Here is an 18,887-nt window from a genome sequence, read left to right on the forward strand (position 1 = left end):
TACCTGGTAATGTGAAGAGAATGTGCCTTGAAAACTAATTTAAGGTGCATAGCATAAGGATGTCCTTTTGAGGATCTTTACCTCAGGGGGAAAAAATGTACTTGCACAGTAGCTTAAGATCATGAACAACATAATCACCAGCATACACAGCATTTCTACTGTCTTTAATAAACTGAACAAACATGTTAACCCTTCCATTATACTCTTTCATTAGGCTTTTTCAAATGAACATTTGGTAATGATGTATTTGAGTGGTACCTACAATGGGCCTTCATAATACTTTCATAAGAATTGCATCAATATTTTATAAAGCAATTCTGGAGGATTTATGTTGGATGACTTCATGGTTCTTATGAAATGCATTGCTGCTATTGGACAGTGATTATATTTCAGTGTGGCACAATGGCAACGCACTGATAAAAGTGAAATGAGGCTCCTGAGAAAATAGAAAAGCATTCACCCTATCTTCAGAAGATTGTGAGTTTGAATCCCGATGATGCCACAGGGGGCAATATTGGTCATACTCTCTAGGTGGGAGGAATGATTATAGTCTTTCTCCCCTGTCAATCACAGAGACACTAGCCAATCGTGGGCGTGTGTGAGTTCATGTAAGTGGAAGAGAGTAGATTGCGCTTTTCTCCAAGTGTGTTACATTGCTTTATAAGCAGCAGTTTGAAAAGATGTGGCTGGCTGGTTTCACATGTCTTGTCAGAAACATGAGAGCTGGCTGGTGGGTGAGAATTGGCAGGTGACCAAATTAAGGAGAGAAAATAATAATAAATGAATAAAAAGAACTGTTTATTTTTCACTGAAGAGATCAAGCGAGTTTAACAGCAGTGTAATAAAGTTTTTACTTTTCAGTGTGCATGTCACACCAGAATTAAAAAGGAATACTGTCTCTGTACTGTCTGTGCATTTCCCATTTTTCTCCGTAATTACTGTATATAGTTCACATAAGAGAATGGAATTGAGTGCTGTTCAACTGAAGTGCTGGTGCTCCATCTGCAAGCATCATTCAAGACAACAGTAATTATTTACGAAGCCCATATGTCAGCCATCAAACTCAAACAGTACTCAATGCAGCATTTATACCAATATTTTGAAGCACCATATATACCTATCTTGGGAGTTTGTAGTAGTTTATTAAGAATATACAAAAAATACAAACCTGAAAGATGCGTCATTCTGGAAACAGAAGCAGTATGTGGCTTTATATTGCCTTACTTTTGGGAGATTGTGAGCTAAAATTCCAACGATGCCACAGCCAAGGGGCCAAGGGAACAAAATTGGCTATGCTTTCTGGGTGGGAGGGATGGCATATTCAATCTCACCTGTCAATCAGAGCAGCACTAGCCCATCATGGGTGTCTGTGAACTCATGTATGCGGAAGAGGGTAGATAGCGCTTTCATTTGAGTGTGTTACACTGACCTGTGACACAGCATGAGCCCGCTCCTTCTCCAGTTCTCCAGTCACAACCACACTCCTCAAGTATGGCTTAGGGCTGTGATTGGACAGTGATTGCATTTCAGTGTGGCATGACTGCAACACACTGATGAAAGTGGAATACAATGTAACTGGGAATTACATTCACTTCTGACACAAAAAAAACTTCCTGATTGTTTTTCGCTGAAGAGATAAAGCAAAGAAAAGGCAAACGAATGAAGGTTTGCTTTTCTGTGTGGCACATGGCCCTCATATCACAAATTAAAAAGCAATACCTTTTACGTTTTAAGTAAAAATCAATAATTTAAAAATACATTCAGATTCAGAAATAAATTCACTTTTTATTTTTATTTATTTGTTTTGTATTTACTTCACTTTTTACAATTTTCTTAAAAACAAAATTTCATTTAGAAGCCTTTAGAAAATGTTTTAAGACAATGAAACATATAGATCCTACAATCTAGTGTGTCCAAACTTTTGACTCATATTAAAGAAAGTAAATAAATAGATCTGCTCAAGAGGTGTAATTTCCATCCTGAAGTTAATATGCAAAGGAAATAAATACACATCCATTGCCAGCATTTGTGCATTTAATATGGGTTTGGTAGTTGGTTAATTTTTATTCATGGCTTTTGGTTCACATCTACACATTCACGATTGTAGCAGTGAGAATGAATTTAATGAATCAAGACAAATAAACATACACTCATACTGATTGTAAGAATTGAGTTTTTCCCAATAACTGATAAAGAACCAATTTCATGCCTCAGTAGGCATTATGGTAAGGCAGCACATCAGTGCTGCAGTGTCTCAATTACATTGTTATGTTAATTAACATTCAACGCCATCACAGGTTTGCCAATTTCCTGTTCCTTGCGATTTGTTGAAATGGATCGCAGTGCCAGATGTTTAAGTGAGAGATAAGTATGACAGGATGTCATGTTCACCTTGCAAAATATGAAATGTGAAAGAGGAAATGACATCATGAAATATTGAGTTTGCTACATTATACTTTAGTCTTTTTTTATCATTGAACATGTCAAGATACCTTTAGAAAAAACACTTTATTTTCTGCTCTGCTTCAGCCATAAGAATAAATCCACCGGCTGGCCTCCACCCTCAGGCAGCTGGGCTGGACTGCAGGGAGCTACATCATATGAATGGGATTCGACCTCTGCACGTGACAACAGGGACTGCTTCATCAAGTGAGTTTTCAAAACTTCAGCCACTATTACATTATATACAGAGATGGAAAGGTCTCAGACAAACTCTGGGCTTCCAGGAACTGGTGTATTTATATAGAGAGAGCATGAATACTTATGCAATCACAACCTTTTTTTAGTGTAAATAATTTTGCTAACTATATTGATCCCACCACTATATTATTATTATTATTATTATTATTACATATCTACTTCAGCTTTATCTTACTTCTATGTTAAATTATGTTCTCAATTAAACATAAACTTTATTCATTGAACTGTCATGAATAAGAGAAGGTTTTAGTAACTACATTTATTTTTTAATCTGTATTCCCTAACATTACAAAAATACTGTACATATTTTTTTCTGTACCAGTATTAGACATTGTACTAATCTCTGCAACGTCCTTTTACAAGTGTTGGCCATTTTCACTGTTCCATTAAACATTATGCTAATATTTTGGTATAATTAAAAAAAGGAAGTTTATCATATAGTAATTGTATATTAAAAATACTAAAAGCATTCTAGGGGAAAGTGCTGGAATGAATTGCCCACAGTTATTTACTCAAGTACTGCTTTTATCAAGTAATCAACAGGATGTATTGAGGTCCTGATAAACACTGCATACAAAATGTGTGAATTAAGCAGAATTAATTATTCAGGAACAGTGAAGCGGACATTAAGAAAAACTTTCCCCTAACATCTGGCACACAAATGCTTCATTATGAGCATTTTAGGAAATTATAATGTTAAATTATGCATCGTAATAGTCATCCTGTCACTATCAGTTTAAAAGTTAAAACGTTTTAAACGACTACATTTAAAAATAAGGCTCATGTGTCCAAAAGAGAGGATACATCTTCTGAAAATCAGTCTTTGAGGACTCTTAAGTGGATTTTTTTTTTTATTTATTTTGCATCTGTATTCAAGATTGATGAAGCAATCAGCATTTTAACTATGTGTATTCACAATTGCAGTAACAGATGGAGAGTACATTGCATTTTATGGAACATTTCATTCCTTTGCTTGCTGGCATCTCTGTTCCATCTTGAAAAATGGAGCTGACCTATACGTATTAGCTGGATTTCATGGTTCATAACTTGGTTGACATAAAATAAATGCGTTTTTGAAATACTTGCCGTTTACAATGCAGATCACATTGCAGGCTACTGAAGTTTTAAGATATCACAGTCTGAAGATATTATAGTTGGATGCAGGGGTGGACAAATTATACTTCAGTGAAAGTATACACAATGTGTCGAAATGATAATTTCAAAAATGTGAAGTGAAATAAAAAAGTTGCTACTTATAAATGTACTCAAGTTTAAAAAGTAAAAATAAAAAAGTTAATGTTTTTAACTGATAAATTTTAGTTAATGTCATGTTTTCATGTGAAAAGTATTACTTACCTAAAACTGTTAAAACTGGATATGATTTTTGTTTTAAAGTAACTACACTGTTTTGCCTGAAAATATCGTTCAATCTCAGTAAGTTTGCAATATTTATCATTAGCCAGAATTTGATTGCTGTCTATCCGATTACATTAGCTACTGAAATTGTTGCTAGTATAATCCAAAATTAGAAAAGAAAACAAGCTAACTTAGTCAAATATAGCCAGTTAAACTTACCTTTTTCAAATCAGATGGATTTCATGCCTTCTAGAGAGGTAAAGGACACACCTTGTTGCTTACTCCAGCATACTGAATCACTTTACTGAGGTAGGGCCAGGAGTGCTCACCCTCAAGTTCAACGCTGCAGTCCACTGGCTTATCCAGCTTCAGACTCACATGGATAGCTCTAGCATTAACTACTTGTGTTAACTTCATTGAAAGTTACCATAGATGACAAATTGGCATGGTTCTTGATATTTTTTTCTACAGCGATGAACTTGACTGGATGCTTTAAACTAAAATCATTGGATAATAAACTGAGCTCATTCAGTGTAATGTGTACGTACAGTCATGAGATGAATAAGCGAAGTATTTTGAAAGTCTAAATAAAAAGGTAAGCGTAAAAAATATGTTTTTTCTTGGAAATACAATTATTCAAGAATCTTTTCCATCCCTGGTTGTGTGTATTGGCAATCTGTTAGCACATGTTTAATCATATGTACTGTACATCTACATCTACAAATGTACTTCCTTGTGCAGTAGGGTGTCCACTGAGTCATCTACCAAAAACCTCATAAACTGTAAAAACATAAAATTTTTCTTAAATTATATTTCTCCAAAACAGTCAAAGAGTTAAAAATATACCAAAGCAGTAGATCATTGTTAAATGGTAGATACCATAAAACCCTTAATCAAGTACTATTAAGACACAACATCAACATTGTGTATTAGAAGAATAATTGTGTTACCATTTGCATGAAATACTGTATGACATCATGGATTTTTTTTTAATGAAACAATTGGGCATGAACAGGATTTTCAGATAATCCCAAAGGACTTCTCAAACTCATGTGGTTCTTGTTTCCCAAAGACACCTAAAAGTTAAGATCTACCATTTAACAATGATCTTTGTGCTGCATTGCATTTGAGAATCCCTGTTATATATAAAGAGAGTGTCTATTTGCACCCAAGTGAAAATGGCATTGTCCTAACTATACAACTATTTGCACCCTTTAACAAACAAACAAAACGAAACCTCAGAAGTGTGCATGCCTAACAAATACTGCTAATACTGTTATATTGCTAATAAAGAAATACGTTGCTATTGCCAGCCAAGTAGTTTAACTTCGTTATTATCACCTGTCCAATAGCTATTTGACTTATGTAGCTGGATTAGTTCATGTTTAGTTAAATATTAAAGTAAGTATAATATAATTAAAAGCAAGTAATGGCAAACTGGCTAGCATTAGGGTGTTATAATGCATAAGCTAGTAATCATGTTTCATGTCTCGCAAGTCAGATAATATCAAAGCAGCTATTTTATTGAGTAACTAATTAGTCAAATTTGATAGCTAGTGTTAGCTGTGAGTCTACTAGATTGGAGGCTATTGTGTGAATTGTCGGGAATTAGTAATGACTTAATTAGGCGTTCTGCTTTCAGTCAGATGCCAATAGACTTCACCATATCAGTTTTAATAAGTGATGGTTAAACAGTTCAGATTTTTTTGCAGACTCCACTGCAACCCTTAACTATACTTAATTATACTAGATCCTCCTTGTTTGGTTCATAGGAATGTTGGTGTGTTACATTCATGCCTTTCTCTCCTGCAACTGTCTACTGTCTTTCGTACTTGACTTAACTATGGACATTTCCGTCTTAGCCTCAGATTAATGAGGGTCGTTCTTTAAGTCTTTCCTCATTCAGTACTTACCCCTGGTTTATTGACCATTGTCTAGATTTGTCTATATTTGAAGTCTAGATTCGAATGGCCAATGGGACGATACTGACACACAGACTTGGAAACCCTGTCTGTGACATGCTACATCCTACAAACATATGGCATGTATGGCGGCACATGGGGATTACAATGTTAGGAGCCTAATAATAAATGAAGCAATTTTTTGATTTGATAAAAAATGAAGAAATGATACAGTCTACTGCTCCAAGTCAGCAGTTTGTCTCAGTGGAATTGTGCCTGCTCTTTCTGCTCACTGAGTCGTGGCAGTGACTCTAAAAATATTTCCATCCCTACTGAAACAAACACTCTCTTTTCCTTTATTTCTCTCTTGCCTTGTCTTTCACTCTCCCTCTCTTTGTCCTCTGCTTACACTCAAGCATTGATTTGTTACCTAATAGCCATTGCCACAATCTGTCCTTGTTGTATGCTCGAGTCAAACAGACTCCAGTGTGTGAGAAAAGCTAATGCATCTTTTCCACAAATGTCATGTTTTCAGTCATGTTTTAGTTGGGTATGGTCATTTTTTTTGTGGTGGCAAAAAAGGAAAACCAATTTGCATAATCACAAAACTTTGATAACTTGATTTAGCTAGAATGCATTATAATCTTTTATACAAGATACATAATAGTGTAACTTTTTACTGTAAGGTTCCTTAGTAACCTAGTAACTATGCAAGAGCAAATCATGAACTAACATGGTTCCTATATGAAATGAATTATGCTTTGTTACTCTGGCTAATTTACCACTTAATTATACGTGTATAATAAGGGCACAAATAATATTAACTAGTAATGAAAGTTTGCACACCAGTTTTCTCCAAAATAATTGTCACGTCAACGCTGGATTCGGCAATGAACTCCAGTCCCAAGAACACCTTGCAGCCTACAAACATGGCTGCTCTGGACTACAACGCCCAGCCTACAAGATCACTATCATGTTTCCACTCACCTGACTTCTGATTTTATTCACCCGGTTCCCATCACACACACACACACACACACTCCACTATAAATAGAGACTCTGGACATTCACTCAATTGTGAAGTAACGCTAAGTGTATTCTTGCCTGATTTCCAAGCTTTATTCTCTGTGTTTGATATTCTGGTTTTTGATCATGTTCTGGTTCCTGTTTTTTCTTTTGTTTGTTGGTTTTTGTTTTTGTCTACATTGTGCTGTTTGCTGATCGCCTGACTTTTTGACCCCCCCTTTTTTTTACTATGAAATTGTCTCAAGTTTTTGGATTGTCTGCCAGTTTTTAATAAATAGTCTGTTCTGTAATTTTAGGCTACAGGTTCAATTACAAAATATTGATCTGCTTCTTCTGAAGCCATTCCTTGAAACCATTCCTTCCTGAAGCCATTCCTTCCTTTGTTTACTTGGATTTGTGCTTTGGGTTGTTACCGTGCTGAAAGGTAACATTTATCTTCGGCTGTCTAAAAGAGACCTGCAGGTTTTGTGCCAAAAGAAGTAGCCTCATAGCATGATGCTGCCACCACCATGCTTCACCATGGGTATGGTGTTCTTAGGGTGATAATCTGTCTTGTTTTTGGACCAAACGAATCTTTTAGAATTATGCCCAAAAAGTTCTACCTGAGGTATCATCAAACCAAAACTCATTTTGCCAAATCGTTTGGCAAAATCTGAGCAGGCTTGGATGATTTTTTCATGACAAAGGTCTTCCGTCTAGCCACCCTACCCCATAGCCCAGATATTTGAAGAATACAAGATGTTGTTGTCACATGCAGGGAGTGACCAGTACTTGCTAAATATTCCTGCAGCTCCTTTAATGTTGCTGTAGATCTTCTGAAGCCTTCTTGATAAGTTATCATCTTCTCCATTCATCTTCACCCATTCATCTATTTCGGAGGGGCGTCCTGTTCTTGGTAATGTTACTGTGGTGCCTCATTTCCTCCACTTGTTGATGATGGCCTTCACAGTGTTCCATGGTACATCTAATGTTTTGGAAATTCTTTTGTACCCCTTTCCTGATCAATACATTTCGACAGGTTTTGTAAGCTGTTTGCAGACCATGGCTTCAGCAGTCAGATAAAACCAAGAAGATGTCAAGAAACTCCTAGAGTTGATCGTTATTTGGGGTTAATCAGAATCACTTCAGTGATGACTGATCACCTGATTTTTTGCCTCCTCTATTATAAATACGTCTGAACATAAGCTTGAATGTGATAATTCTGAGCACAGTCACATGCCCCATTACAGAAGGCTGTTATTGTAAGTTTTTTCTTTTCCTTTTCATTACTTAAAATGTTTCTATTTGTTTTTCACTTGAATTTTTTTGGTTTCTGTATCAAAATAAAGGTCAAAAAAGTGCTGACATGATTTATCTTGGTTTCATTGATCACAAAAACTTGCAATTTTAAAAAGGTGTGTACACGTGTATTTGTGAAACAACTCAAACTTACACTCAGTGATGGGGTATTGGTGTGCCAAAGGGATATTACTGGTTTAGTTTTGGTTAATATGTTTTTTTTTCCCTGTCTACATGTGCACTGATGTGAAAGTCATTGCATTTTGAGGTACAATAACAGAAAAAAAACAAGAAGAAGGAAAATGTCTAGCATGGCATAATGGACAGATGTAGCTGGATTATGCAGACTCCTACACACACTCTGGAGTGTAATTTGGCTCCTTACTGAAAGCAACATAATCCCACAATCTATACTTTCCCTTCTGATTTATTCATCTGAACACTGTAATGTACATGATCCTCCAGTATTTACACTGAGGTTCTGTCTCAAATGCTATTTCATGAATAGTTATTGTGTGTAACAAAATATCAGTTTTAAGTAAAGCTTAGTGTATCCTACACACTATAACTTCTACGAACACGACTTCCTAGTAGGTCTGTAATCAATGTAGTCGATATACATCCATATTTAGTCAGGGAAAGTGGTCCATATTCAGAGATGGCGTATGCAGGTGCTTAACTTGTATTTCTGAATGCCTCAGGTTATTAAAATAACCTGCGAGCAGTTCATGACTTTAAGGTTACCTGATTTTTCTTGTGTAGAACTCTTGGGACTGGAGTTTTTCAGTCGCTTCTAGACCATTTCACCTTAGGTACTTGCCTTTACACCAGAAAAAAATGGGTAGAAAACATGGAATGATGAAGCAGATTGCATTTTTTCCTTTCCTGTCAACTGCAATACAGTGTTGCATAAAAGCAGGAGAAGTTTTAAACATACAGATTGATATGATAATGTACAAAGAGAGAGAGAGAGAAGAATGCCAAAGATTCAACTAAACATCTAATAGTCATTTAATATATGTGAATATCTAAAGGCTGACTGTTATAAACAGGGTGTGGAAAGGTTCCTAGCTGTTTATTAATATGTTTGATTAATATGTTTGATTAATATGGGATCATTGCAAATTTCTAAATTTAACAGCATGTCTTCCACTCACATGCATTGGCTGCCAGTTTATAATATAGCACTCTCATTCATTTTCACAATAACCGAGAAGCAGAGTAATATTTTGTACTTACAGAACATTGAAAATGCCGTATCTGCTGTTGAGAGTACAGCAGGGTTTTGCAAAAAGATGTAGTCCTTGATATTTTCATTTCTTGTGTTTACGCAGTATATTTAATGTCATAAGATACATAAGAACTGAAGTTATGAAATCATCATTTTTGTGTACAATTTTGTGTAATTCTTTTCATATGCTAATTTGAGTTTTACATTTAATGAATAATGAATTGGGCCTGTGTTTTGGTTCATTTGTGCTCTTCTCTAAAGAAAAAACATGCCTCATCTGCTATGGTTACAGCTCACTTAAATAGGCCTTGATGGATTTTTCTAATTTTATTGTAAGTATCAATGTGCCCCATAAAATTCGGTTCTTGATATAATTATTGTCTCAAATTAATATGCTGTCTCCTAGGCATGCATCAAAAAAACATCTATGGCCTCTACAGGGATGATTGATATGATTATTTAATTCATAATGTTATAAGTGTACATTTAAAATTTTTGCACCACCAAAAACGTTCTGTTTGCATTCCTATTGAGTCTTAAACTACACCCTATTCCTACTTGTTAGAATGAATTCTGTTGAATTTCAGCAAATATTTGGATTGTGCCTTAAATTTAATACCTATTAGAAATCCTAGGATAAGATCTCATTTATTTCTCCAACAAGCAATGTGTTTAGTCTTTGAACAAACATGTTCATTTTGATGAAAGCCATTCAGTGCATCCATGTTTATTGGCTGAAGATAAATGAGTGTAACTCTCTGTTAGACATACTTGCCATGGCAGCAGGTGACTTCAGTGTGCCAGATTGGTGAATCTCTAGTTCTAGGGAATACGACAACTAAATTTTTGAATACTTTTAACTTATTTTTAACAAACACGATACACCAATGCCAGAGAAAACAGGACAGTAGCTTATTTCAGCATTATTGTATTGTATTAATAAGAAAGTAATGCAGTTGTGAAGAGAGCACAGCTCATCTAGGGGTAAATGTTATGCTGTACTGAGTTAAGTAATGGCATGAGGATCAGTCGTTAAAATATGTGGCAACATGGTAACACGAGCTATCCTGAGCACTAACTCCAGGTAATTTCCTGAAAATGACATCATTCTAAGCAATATGTCTCTAAGCAAAATTCCCCCTTTTGGGAATAGTGTATTGATGTAATATGTTTTAGTGAGAAAAGGTCATATTGGCTAGGTTGTGCTGAGAAATCTAAAATATACCAGACACTTGCATGGTAAACATTTTAAAGGTTTTACAGGGTGTCCCAAAAGTCTCAGTACGCAGGAGATTATGTATGCCAGCACCTTTTGTGCCTTCATCAGTGGATGTTCATTGACGTCCACTTCTCAGTTGGTCCACAACACTTCCAGTCTTTTTGAATTTGTTAATAAGTTTGGCAGCAGTGTCATGTGTGATGTGCTTGCCATGTTTCCTGTTAAAATCCATCGCAACCTTGCGACAGCTTCACGATCCAGCCATGAGAATAATTTCAATACGTTCTTCTTTTGTCAAAGGCATTCTTAAAAGCTATCTGAAAAAAATGTATAATATAAACTAAGAGAAAAATTTTGGAAGACATGCTAAAAATAGTGTAAATTTCCCCTATGTATGGAGACTTTTGGCACCCTGTAGATATATGCAAAAGCATACAAAAAAAAGGTTAAAGAAAATACCAGGGAGGAAATCGGAGCAAAATGTGCTAACATTCATTTATACAGCATGATAGCTTATATAGATTAACACTTTATTAGTCCCAGCTGGGAAATTCCAGTAATATATAGATATAGATATGTGGTGTTTTATATTATTTATTATTTCAGCACGTATAGTTGATGATGCACACAAACCTGTTGCCGAAGGACAAGATTTATGATTGGTGCAGTGACTGAATAACAAAACGTATGAATTGTCAAACGGTTGAAAACTGTGGACTGGCTGTTTATAGTACATCTAATTTCTATCTTGAAAATCGAACAGTGAATAAACAAAAATACACATTTGCTGAGAGCTCGATTATAATTATAATAACTAAATAACAAAAACAAAAAAAAACATCTTTTTTTATTGTGATTTTTTTTCCCCAAGTAAGCCAGGAATAATAACCACATAAGATATGATTTTTCATGGCAATAGCATCATCACAAAGTCCAGTTTATGTGGCAGTTTACTTTCTAATATGTATGAGGTTTACTTTATTAAAGGCAAGCTTACCAAGGACGATAACCTGCACGTCAGTGTAAACACTCTGAAGCTTATGGTTCAGTGGCATTAAAGCTGTGAGCTTCTTTTCAAAAGTAATACAGAATATATTTAATGGGATGAATTTGACCTTCAAGAGAATGATAGCCATTGCTCTAATATTTCGCTCACAGCTTATCAACACTACACAAATGATGTATACAACATATTTTGGTCCAACAGACTTACTTCACATCTCAGTAGACCACTAGAGCCTCCTGGGACTAGAACAACTTCTCCTAAAACTGTTTTTTCAACCCCGTAGCCTTTGGAGATTTTCTCATTTGCAGTGATGTGTATTGTATGAGCGAGAGGGAAATAGATAGGCGAGAAAAGAGATAAGCAAAGAACTAATATCTTATTTGTGGAAGGCTTTTCTTTCCCTACACAAGAGAATAAGTTAATAACTAAAGTAGTATCACATTCCCCTGGCTCAGAGAGAAATAGAGAGAATATTCCATGCAGCAGGTGGCTCACATGCTTCTGGAAATGACTCTTTCCCGAGCAGCCTGAGCTCATATGCTTCCACAGCACAGCAATCTGGCACCCTGTTATTCCCAAATCTCCCATCCAGTTCATTTCAGCAGGGTAAAAGTTAATGTTGCTGTCGTCTGCCATCGTTTACGCTGTGCTTAAGATTAACACCTTTTTCTGAAAATATTTCAATGCGGTTAAGTGAGTAATACAGTTATTATGCAGCTAATATCCCATTTATATCCCATCCCTAATATCCCATTTAAAAAACTGCTTAGTGTGCTTTTCAGTTCTTCACGTCTGATTGTGTAATGATCCATAGGGAACAAAAATCTTCTGTAGCATGCACACACACACACACACACACACACACACACACATGACAAATGACCATTATAGAATTATAGAATTATTGGTACCTTTCAAGCAAGCAGGCAATTTTTTTTTAATCTAAAATATAATATTTAGATATTATATATATATATATATATATATATATATATATATATATATATATATATATAGTCTTTCAGAAACAACATTGACTACATGGCTGGCTTTTTTGCATGTAATGTTCCAGGGGATCTTGTGATCTTGTGCAAATGGACATGTAACAGGGTATAAAAAAAAATGTGCATTTAAGCTCATACACCAGTCCTGACATAACACACAAGGAATTTTTGTATAAAGCTTAGTATATGTGACCTTCAGTGGTGTTATTCTCTGCAGAGGATGCTTCATTAAATGTTAATCGTGAGGTGGTAGTAATTATAAAACTAGTGTTTTACAGGAAAGAATTGCCCTACTCAGGGCAAAAACCTCAAAAACCTTACATTTGAACTTTTTAATTAAAGTATACAGTGTTCCCATATGTCTAAAATCTAAATATCACTCATTACATGTTATTTGGCTTCTGGATGGGTGTCAATATTCAATTCAGTTCAGTTCAATTTCATTTATAAAGCACTTTTAACAATGGACATTGTCACCAAGCAGCTTTAAAGAATTCAGATATAAAATTTTAATTAAAATTTTAAAATTATTCCTAGTATCCCAATAATTCTATAGTGGACTATACAGTATATTTACCATGATGAGCTGCTTAAGTTCTTCTTTTATCTTTTCTTTAATTATTTAAAAAAAAAAAAAAAAACAAGAATTTGAGCATTTTTAAATTTGTTAAACTGCTAAGAGCGATCGTAGTGGTAGTGAATATCCGTGTGTGTTTGTGAGTGTGTAGTTTGTTGTGTGGATGTTTTTCTCACTCGCATAATACAACCCAATGTCTCTCTTTCTGTAGTCAAGCGTCTCAGAGTGGTTCTCTGGAAGAGATGCATGTGGAGGGTGTTCAGGTCCTTCCTCCTGCTCCTCGCCGAGTCGAGATGAGGAGAGATCCCGTGCTGGGCTTCGGCTTTGTAGCTGGTAGTGAAAAACCTGTAGTGGTGCGCTCCGTCACGCCAGGTAAACAAGTGTACACTTTTGTTGCACACAAAATATTGGTGAAATGGTATAAAACATAATAAAAATTTCATAATAACTAATAACTATCCAGCCCAATATCATGGCTTTGCTGTATAACAATATATTTCACATTTTCTTGGATGATCTTATTAGTTTGCACAAATATTGCAAAAGCCATAAAAGTGTTATATGATTTGTTTAAGAAAACTAATAGAATATTTCTAAAGGAGTACAGAAGATCCATCATAGCCTTCAGTTATTAAGCAAAATAATATTTTCTTTTTAAAACCAAGCTGTCTGTTTTTAAAGCTTGGAGAATATTTCAAGGGGTATGCTTTATGTACATTTTTAGGATGGTGTAATCTTTTAGAGTTGTAAACCTCAGGCTTCCACACAATGCAATATTATTTCGATTCATAAGGCAGCAATACGATATTTGATGATACCACTGAATCTGCTACAAATACAATGCAATACAATACAAGCCTCTAGTAGGCTCTAATTGATATGTGACCAACCTTCTTCAGTATTTTGGGTATGACTCCCATTAATTCATCATGATGATGATGTAGAAAATAATTATTTCAAGTACCCCAAATTACTATTTACAAATCAGTTTAACAATATGAATTAAATTTTACCCACCAGCTGTCTGTCATTTTTCACTAATAATCAATTTGTGATAAATTATAATTGATAATAATTGATTGTAAATCAGTTTGATTGTTGCACCTATATATAATCTATATTAGAGTAGCATAACGTTAACAGTGTGACTATTTCAGATTTCCTAATCACAGTTTGTCACCATACCCCTAGTCTGAAGTGTAGTACTGGCAAAAAGAGAAGATTTTACTAGCATTTTGAAATATGTACACATTAGAAAGTGAAAATGCAAAGTGATAAATAGCCTTGTGCTGACCTGTTCAGTGAACCCATTGCAAACCATTTCTGAATGACTTGAAATAACTAAGACTCCATAAGATTGCCTTGTGCAGCGCTTTCACTCATGAATACACTATAGAGAGTACTTCCCAAGGGAAATAAATGGAGCATATGAAATCACTGTGGTCATCATGAACAAAAGCTTCTTCGCATGTAAAGCCAGCTGAGAAAAGTAAGCCAGAGGGTTTCCCAGAATACTTTGTGTCTGAGAGGAGAAAGTTAAAAGTCACAATATGGCCCAAAATTAGGGTTCTTTTACAAAGATCAGGATAAATCACTCATTTTTCTTTTAAAAAGAGTCTCAGTAGGTATTAAATCAAGCTAAGTATAGGTTCATAACACTGTACATGGATGTTGAATGAAAAGTGCTGGTGAATTTTATAATGTTCTTTATCACAAAAGCAAAAGGAGACATGGTGTGTGTGTGTGTGTGTGTGTGTGTGTGTGTGTGTGTGTGTGTGTAACAGGAGGCCCATCCGAAGGAAAGCTGATTCCAGGAGATGAGATAATAATGATCAATGAAGAAGAAGTGGCCACTGTACCAAGAGAACGAGTCATTGATCTTGTTAGGTACTTTCAACTTTGTCTTCCATCACTGTGTATCCATTCATCCATTGGCCAATCATCCAATAATCAAATGTTATGTCCATCCATCCATCCATCCATCCATCAAACCATCCATCAATCCATTCATTCATCCTTCCACTAGTTCATCCATTCCTCCATCCATCCCGCCAGCCATCTATCCCTCCATGAATCAATCAACCTATGTATTCATCCATCAAGCCAACCATCCATCCATCCATCTGTTCCTCCATCCATCCATTCCTCCATCCATCCATTCCTCCAATAGAGTTGAAATCTGTGGGTCTTTTGATTGATTTGAGTCATTTTTTTCTGTTCAATTAAAAGATTCATTGACTGATTTGTTCAGTTGTAATTCTGCTTTGCCCAAATTGATTTGCAGCCTGATCATTGATTTATTCATCTTTTAGTAACTGCTTTATCCTAGGCAGTTACTCATGGTTGTGGTCACCTAAAGAATATGTTCCATCTGTCCATCCATCCATCCATCCATCTGTCCATCTATCCATCAGCCAATCATTCATCCATCCAATAATCAAGCCATCTATTCATGCACCCTCTGCTCATGTACCATCAAGCCCTCATTTATCTGATTGTCCATCCATTCACCTGCCCATCCATCCATTTATCCATCTATCATCCAATCATTTATCCATTCAACAATTAATCCACACATCTATTAATGCATCATTGCATTGCATTTCAACTGCTTTCTCATTTATCCATTCATCCACCCCATCCATCTGCCATCAATGAATCCATTTATCAATTCATCCTTCCATGCACCCCACCCATCCATCCAGCTATCTATCCATCAATTTATTCATCCATCACAAGATGTGCATACATAAAAGACTGGTAAAAACAGCACCCTTCCTCCTGGCAGCTGAAAGTAATAAAGTGGAAGGCAACATCATGATTTTTCTCACACTTGTGTGCATGCAGTCTTGTCTCATAATTACAATGCATAAAACAAAATAATGGGCAAAATGCCAGACAGATGAAGGTGTGTGAACTGGTACTGACTGAAAAACTAGAGGTTAGCGGCATTTATGCAAATTAAAAACCATCTTAAACTCAAATGAAAGCGTGTGGACATGCTCTTGGTGGCAGCAGCATGAGAGTGTGGAGCGAAACATTCAAAGGAACTCAATTTATTAATATATAATGCTTTCTAGAGATTGCCTGAAATGATTGTTATGGGCTAGTGTGTTCCTCCTGTTTCATATAATCTGTTATTGCTACTTAAGGCCTTTCAGTAAAAATAATCTTGAATGTGTGTGTGTGTGTGTGTGTGTGTGTGTGTGTGTGTTTTGCTGCTCTCCACAGGAGCTGTAAGGAATCAATCCTCTTGACTGTTGTTCAGCCATACCCAGTGAGTTAACTGATGCTTTTTCAACAGAAAGCAGAAAACTCTTACAAAGCATCAACTGGTGATAGACAAATAAATTAATTAGTGTCCACACTACATTCTCTATCTGTTTCTAACTGAATCGGCCATTTTCCCATTTTAATCACAATGTTTACTGCATCATTATAATTATGGTAAATATTAGGCAAATTATCTAGTGTGGAATGTGGTCATTTAATATAAAGGTTAAAAAGGATGTCTGGAATGACAAATAAACAGTGGTGCTCTTTAAATTTTACTTTCTATTCTACTTTTTCATTTTAGACCACTTGAATGTCAATTTCTCTTGTAGATATATTTTGCTGGAACAGAATAGCACAGCATAGTTACCAGACTCTACACGACTTCCTCTATACTAATTTTAAATTTGTAAAAAATAAGGCATGTTGAGTGAAAAAAAAAATTATCACACAAGCAGCTTTAGCATTTCAGCTCTTGGCTTGGGTATAACCTTGACGAAAGTACAAAACACTGGAAATACTGGCTTTCTGATCCATTGAAAGTTCTTGTAAAAAACCTCTCACTAACAACTGTAAATTTGCAACTGTATGGATTGTTATTTTATTTGAGAGCCTTAATGAGTATCATTTGGCATTCGACACCCCATAATTATGCTTTTTTTAAAGATGGGTGACAGCTTGGCTTCTCTGACCTACTGCAAAACAAAGCTAATGAATTATCCTGTTGTTACTATGTCAGCAAACTGACACTAGGGCAGGTCTCCAGTTATCCTTAAAGATCGAAGGAAAACAACATACTGTCAGCATTGTCAGTGTTTAGCTCAGCATTTCTGTGCTAGTGACCAGAAGACTTTCAAACCCCAGAGAGCCACAGTCGAGTACATCTCAACTACTCAGCTACTGTATATGCTTGTATTAGATTCATCAATGAACATGTCTATAAAGAATAAATGAAAATGTATGAGAGTGCACCCAACACCTTCAGTGTCTGGGCCAGTGTGTTAGTTAAATCAATATGTTTTTGTGAGTTTTGAATGAACTCTGAAGCTTTGAGATGCTGTTACCACTCCGAAATTGATTCTTTTCCTATAACAGCATTTATTTATTTCCCTTAGGCCACATCATTTTGCCAATAATAACCTTTTAATTAATTAAAGAATGACACCATGTTTATAGTTACATTTAATATTGTGGAACTTAGTTCCTATTGTCACTTACATTATGTCAGCTATAAACAGTTCTCTCCCCGCACATTTTACGCTCTCTTAAATACGCCAAAAATGCAAAGAAACCTCAACGCCCTGTGTCCTGATGGCTTTCCCATGGCAGAAAACATACTGACTGTTTCAAAGTGCTGACACTGGAGACTCCTTCCATAAATGTTATATAAACTTCTCCCTACAGAAAGCTTCACTATATCAACAAATGTTTTTCTTTGTTTTTAACCTATTTATTTTAAGTCTTAGATTAAATGGAATGAGCTGTTGCTATAGAAGCAATAATGTATTAGTATGAGCACATCAAAATAAAGTTGTGATTTGCCTTTTAAGGAAGCTAATATCAGAGCTGCTGTTATAGAAAACAAATCACTTTCTGAGCAATCAGACTCAAGAATTCATTGTTGAATCAAGATTTACAGAAGGATGCTTCAAATCAGTTTTAATGGTGTGTGGTTGTCAAAACTTCATTTCTGTATTCCCCTTTCAGTCTCCCAAATCAGCCTTTATAAGCGCAGCCAAAAAAGCCAAGCTGAAATCAAACCCAGTGAAAGTGCGCTTTGCTGAGGAGGTCATCATTAACGGGCAGCTTCCGGTAAGTTCTGCAGCTGTGTCAGCCTGATACGGCATGATAATATCATTATCAACTAATCAGGGTTGAAGTGTGGGCTAATCAAAGTGTATTTCATGTAACACTGCTGGAAGATAATTCATAAATCAAACAGGCATGATAGAACCAAATCAGAAAATAGTTAAAACACTCTGCACACCTCAGTAACCTATTATATATTAGAATTATATATTATATTAGAATTATATATTATATTAGAATATTTTACTTTAAAGGCATTTTGCATTAGGCTTATACTTTGTGATTTTGTGTAAACTTGTTATTGCTGATTCCTGTTCTAGAAATTTCAAAAATAGCATCAACAACAAGAAAACATTGTTTAGGACAGACAGGTCATGATTTATGATCTGTTCTGTCCCACAGTGAATTTACATTGTCCTGTATCACACTGCTTTGTCCAAGTTTCCAACAAGTAAAATCAATAAAATTATCAACAGCATGCATATTTAATTCAGTTCAATTCAATTC

General features: G+C 35.4%; 1 protein-coding gene across 3 annotated transcripts in view; it reads left to right on the plus strand.

Moving 5' to 3' along the window:
• Positions 1-18,887, plus strand: part of LOC113537233 (FERM and PDZ domain-containing protein 4-like) — a 74,129-nt gene that overhangs the window by 34,520 nt on the left and 20,722 nt on the right. For all 3 annotated transcript variants that reach the window (XM_053230168.1, XM_053230169.1, XM_053230170.1), the window contains exons 2-6: positions 2,530-2,649; positions 13,510-13,670; positions 15,083-15,185; positions 16,530-16,575; positions 18,279-18,383. In XM_053230168.1, coding sequence (XP_053086143.1) covers positions 2,530-2,649; positions 13,510-13,670; positions 15,083-15,185; positions 16,530-16,575; positions 18,279-18,383 — 535 coding nt within the window. The remainder of the gene's footprint in view (positions 1-2,529; positions 2,650-13,509; positions 13,671-15,082; positions 15,186-16,529; positions 16,576-18,278; positions 18,384-18,887) is intronic.

Source organism: Pangasianodon hypophthalmus, chromosome 26, assembly GCF_027358585.1.
Source record: "Pangasianodon hypophthalmus isolate fPanHyp1 chromosome 26, fPanHyp1.pri, whole genome shotgun sequence".
Taxonomy (NCBI): domain Eukaryota; kingdom Metazoa; phylum Chordata; class Actinopteri; order Siluriformes; family Pangasiidae; genus Pangasianodon; species Pangasianodon hypophthalmus.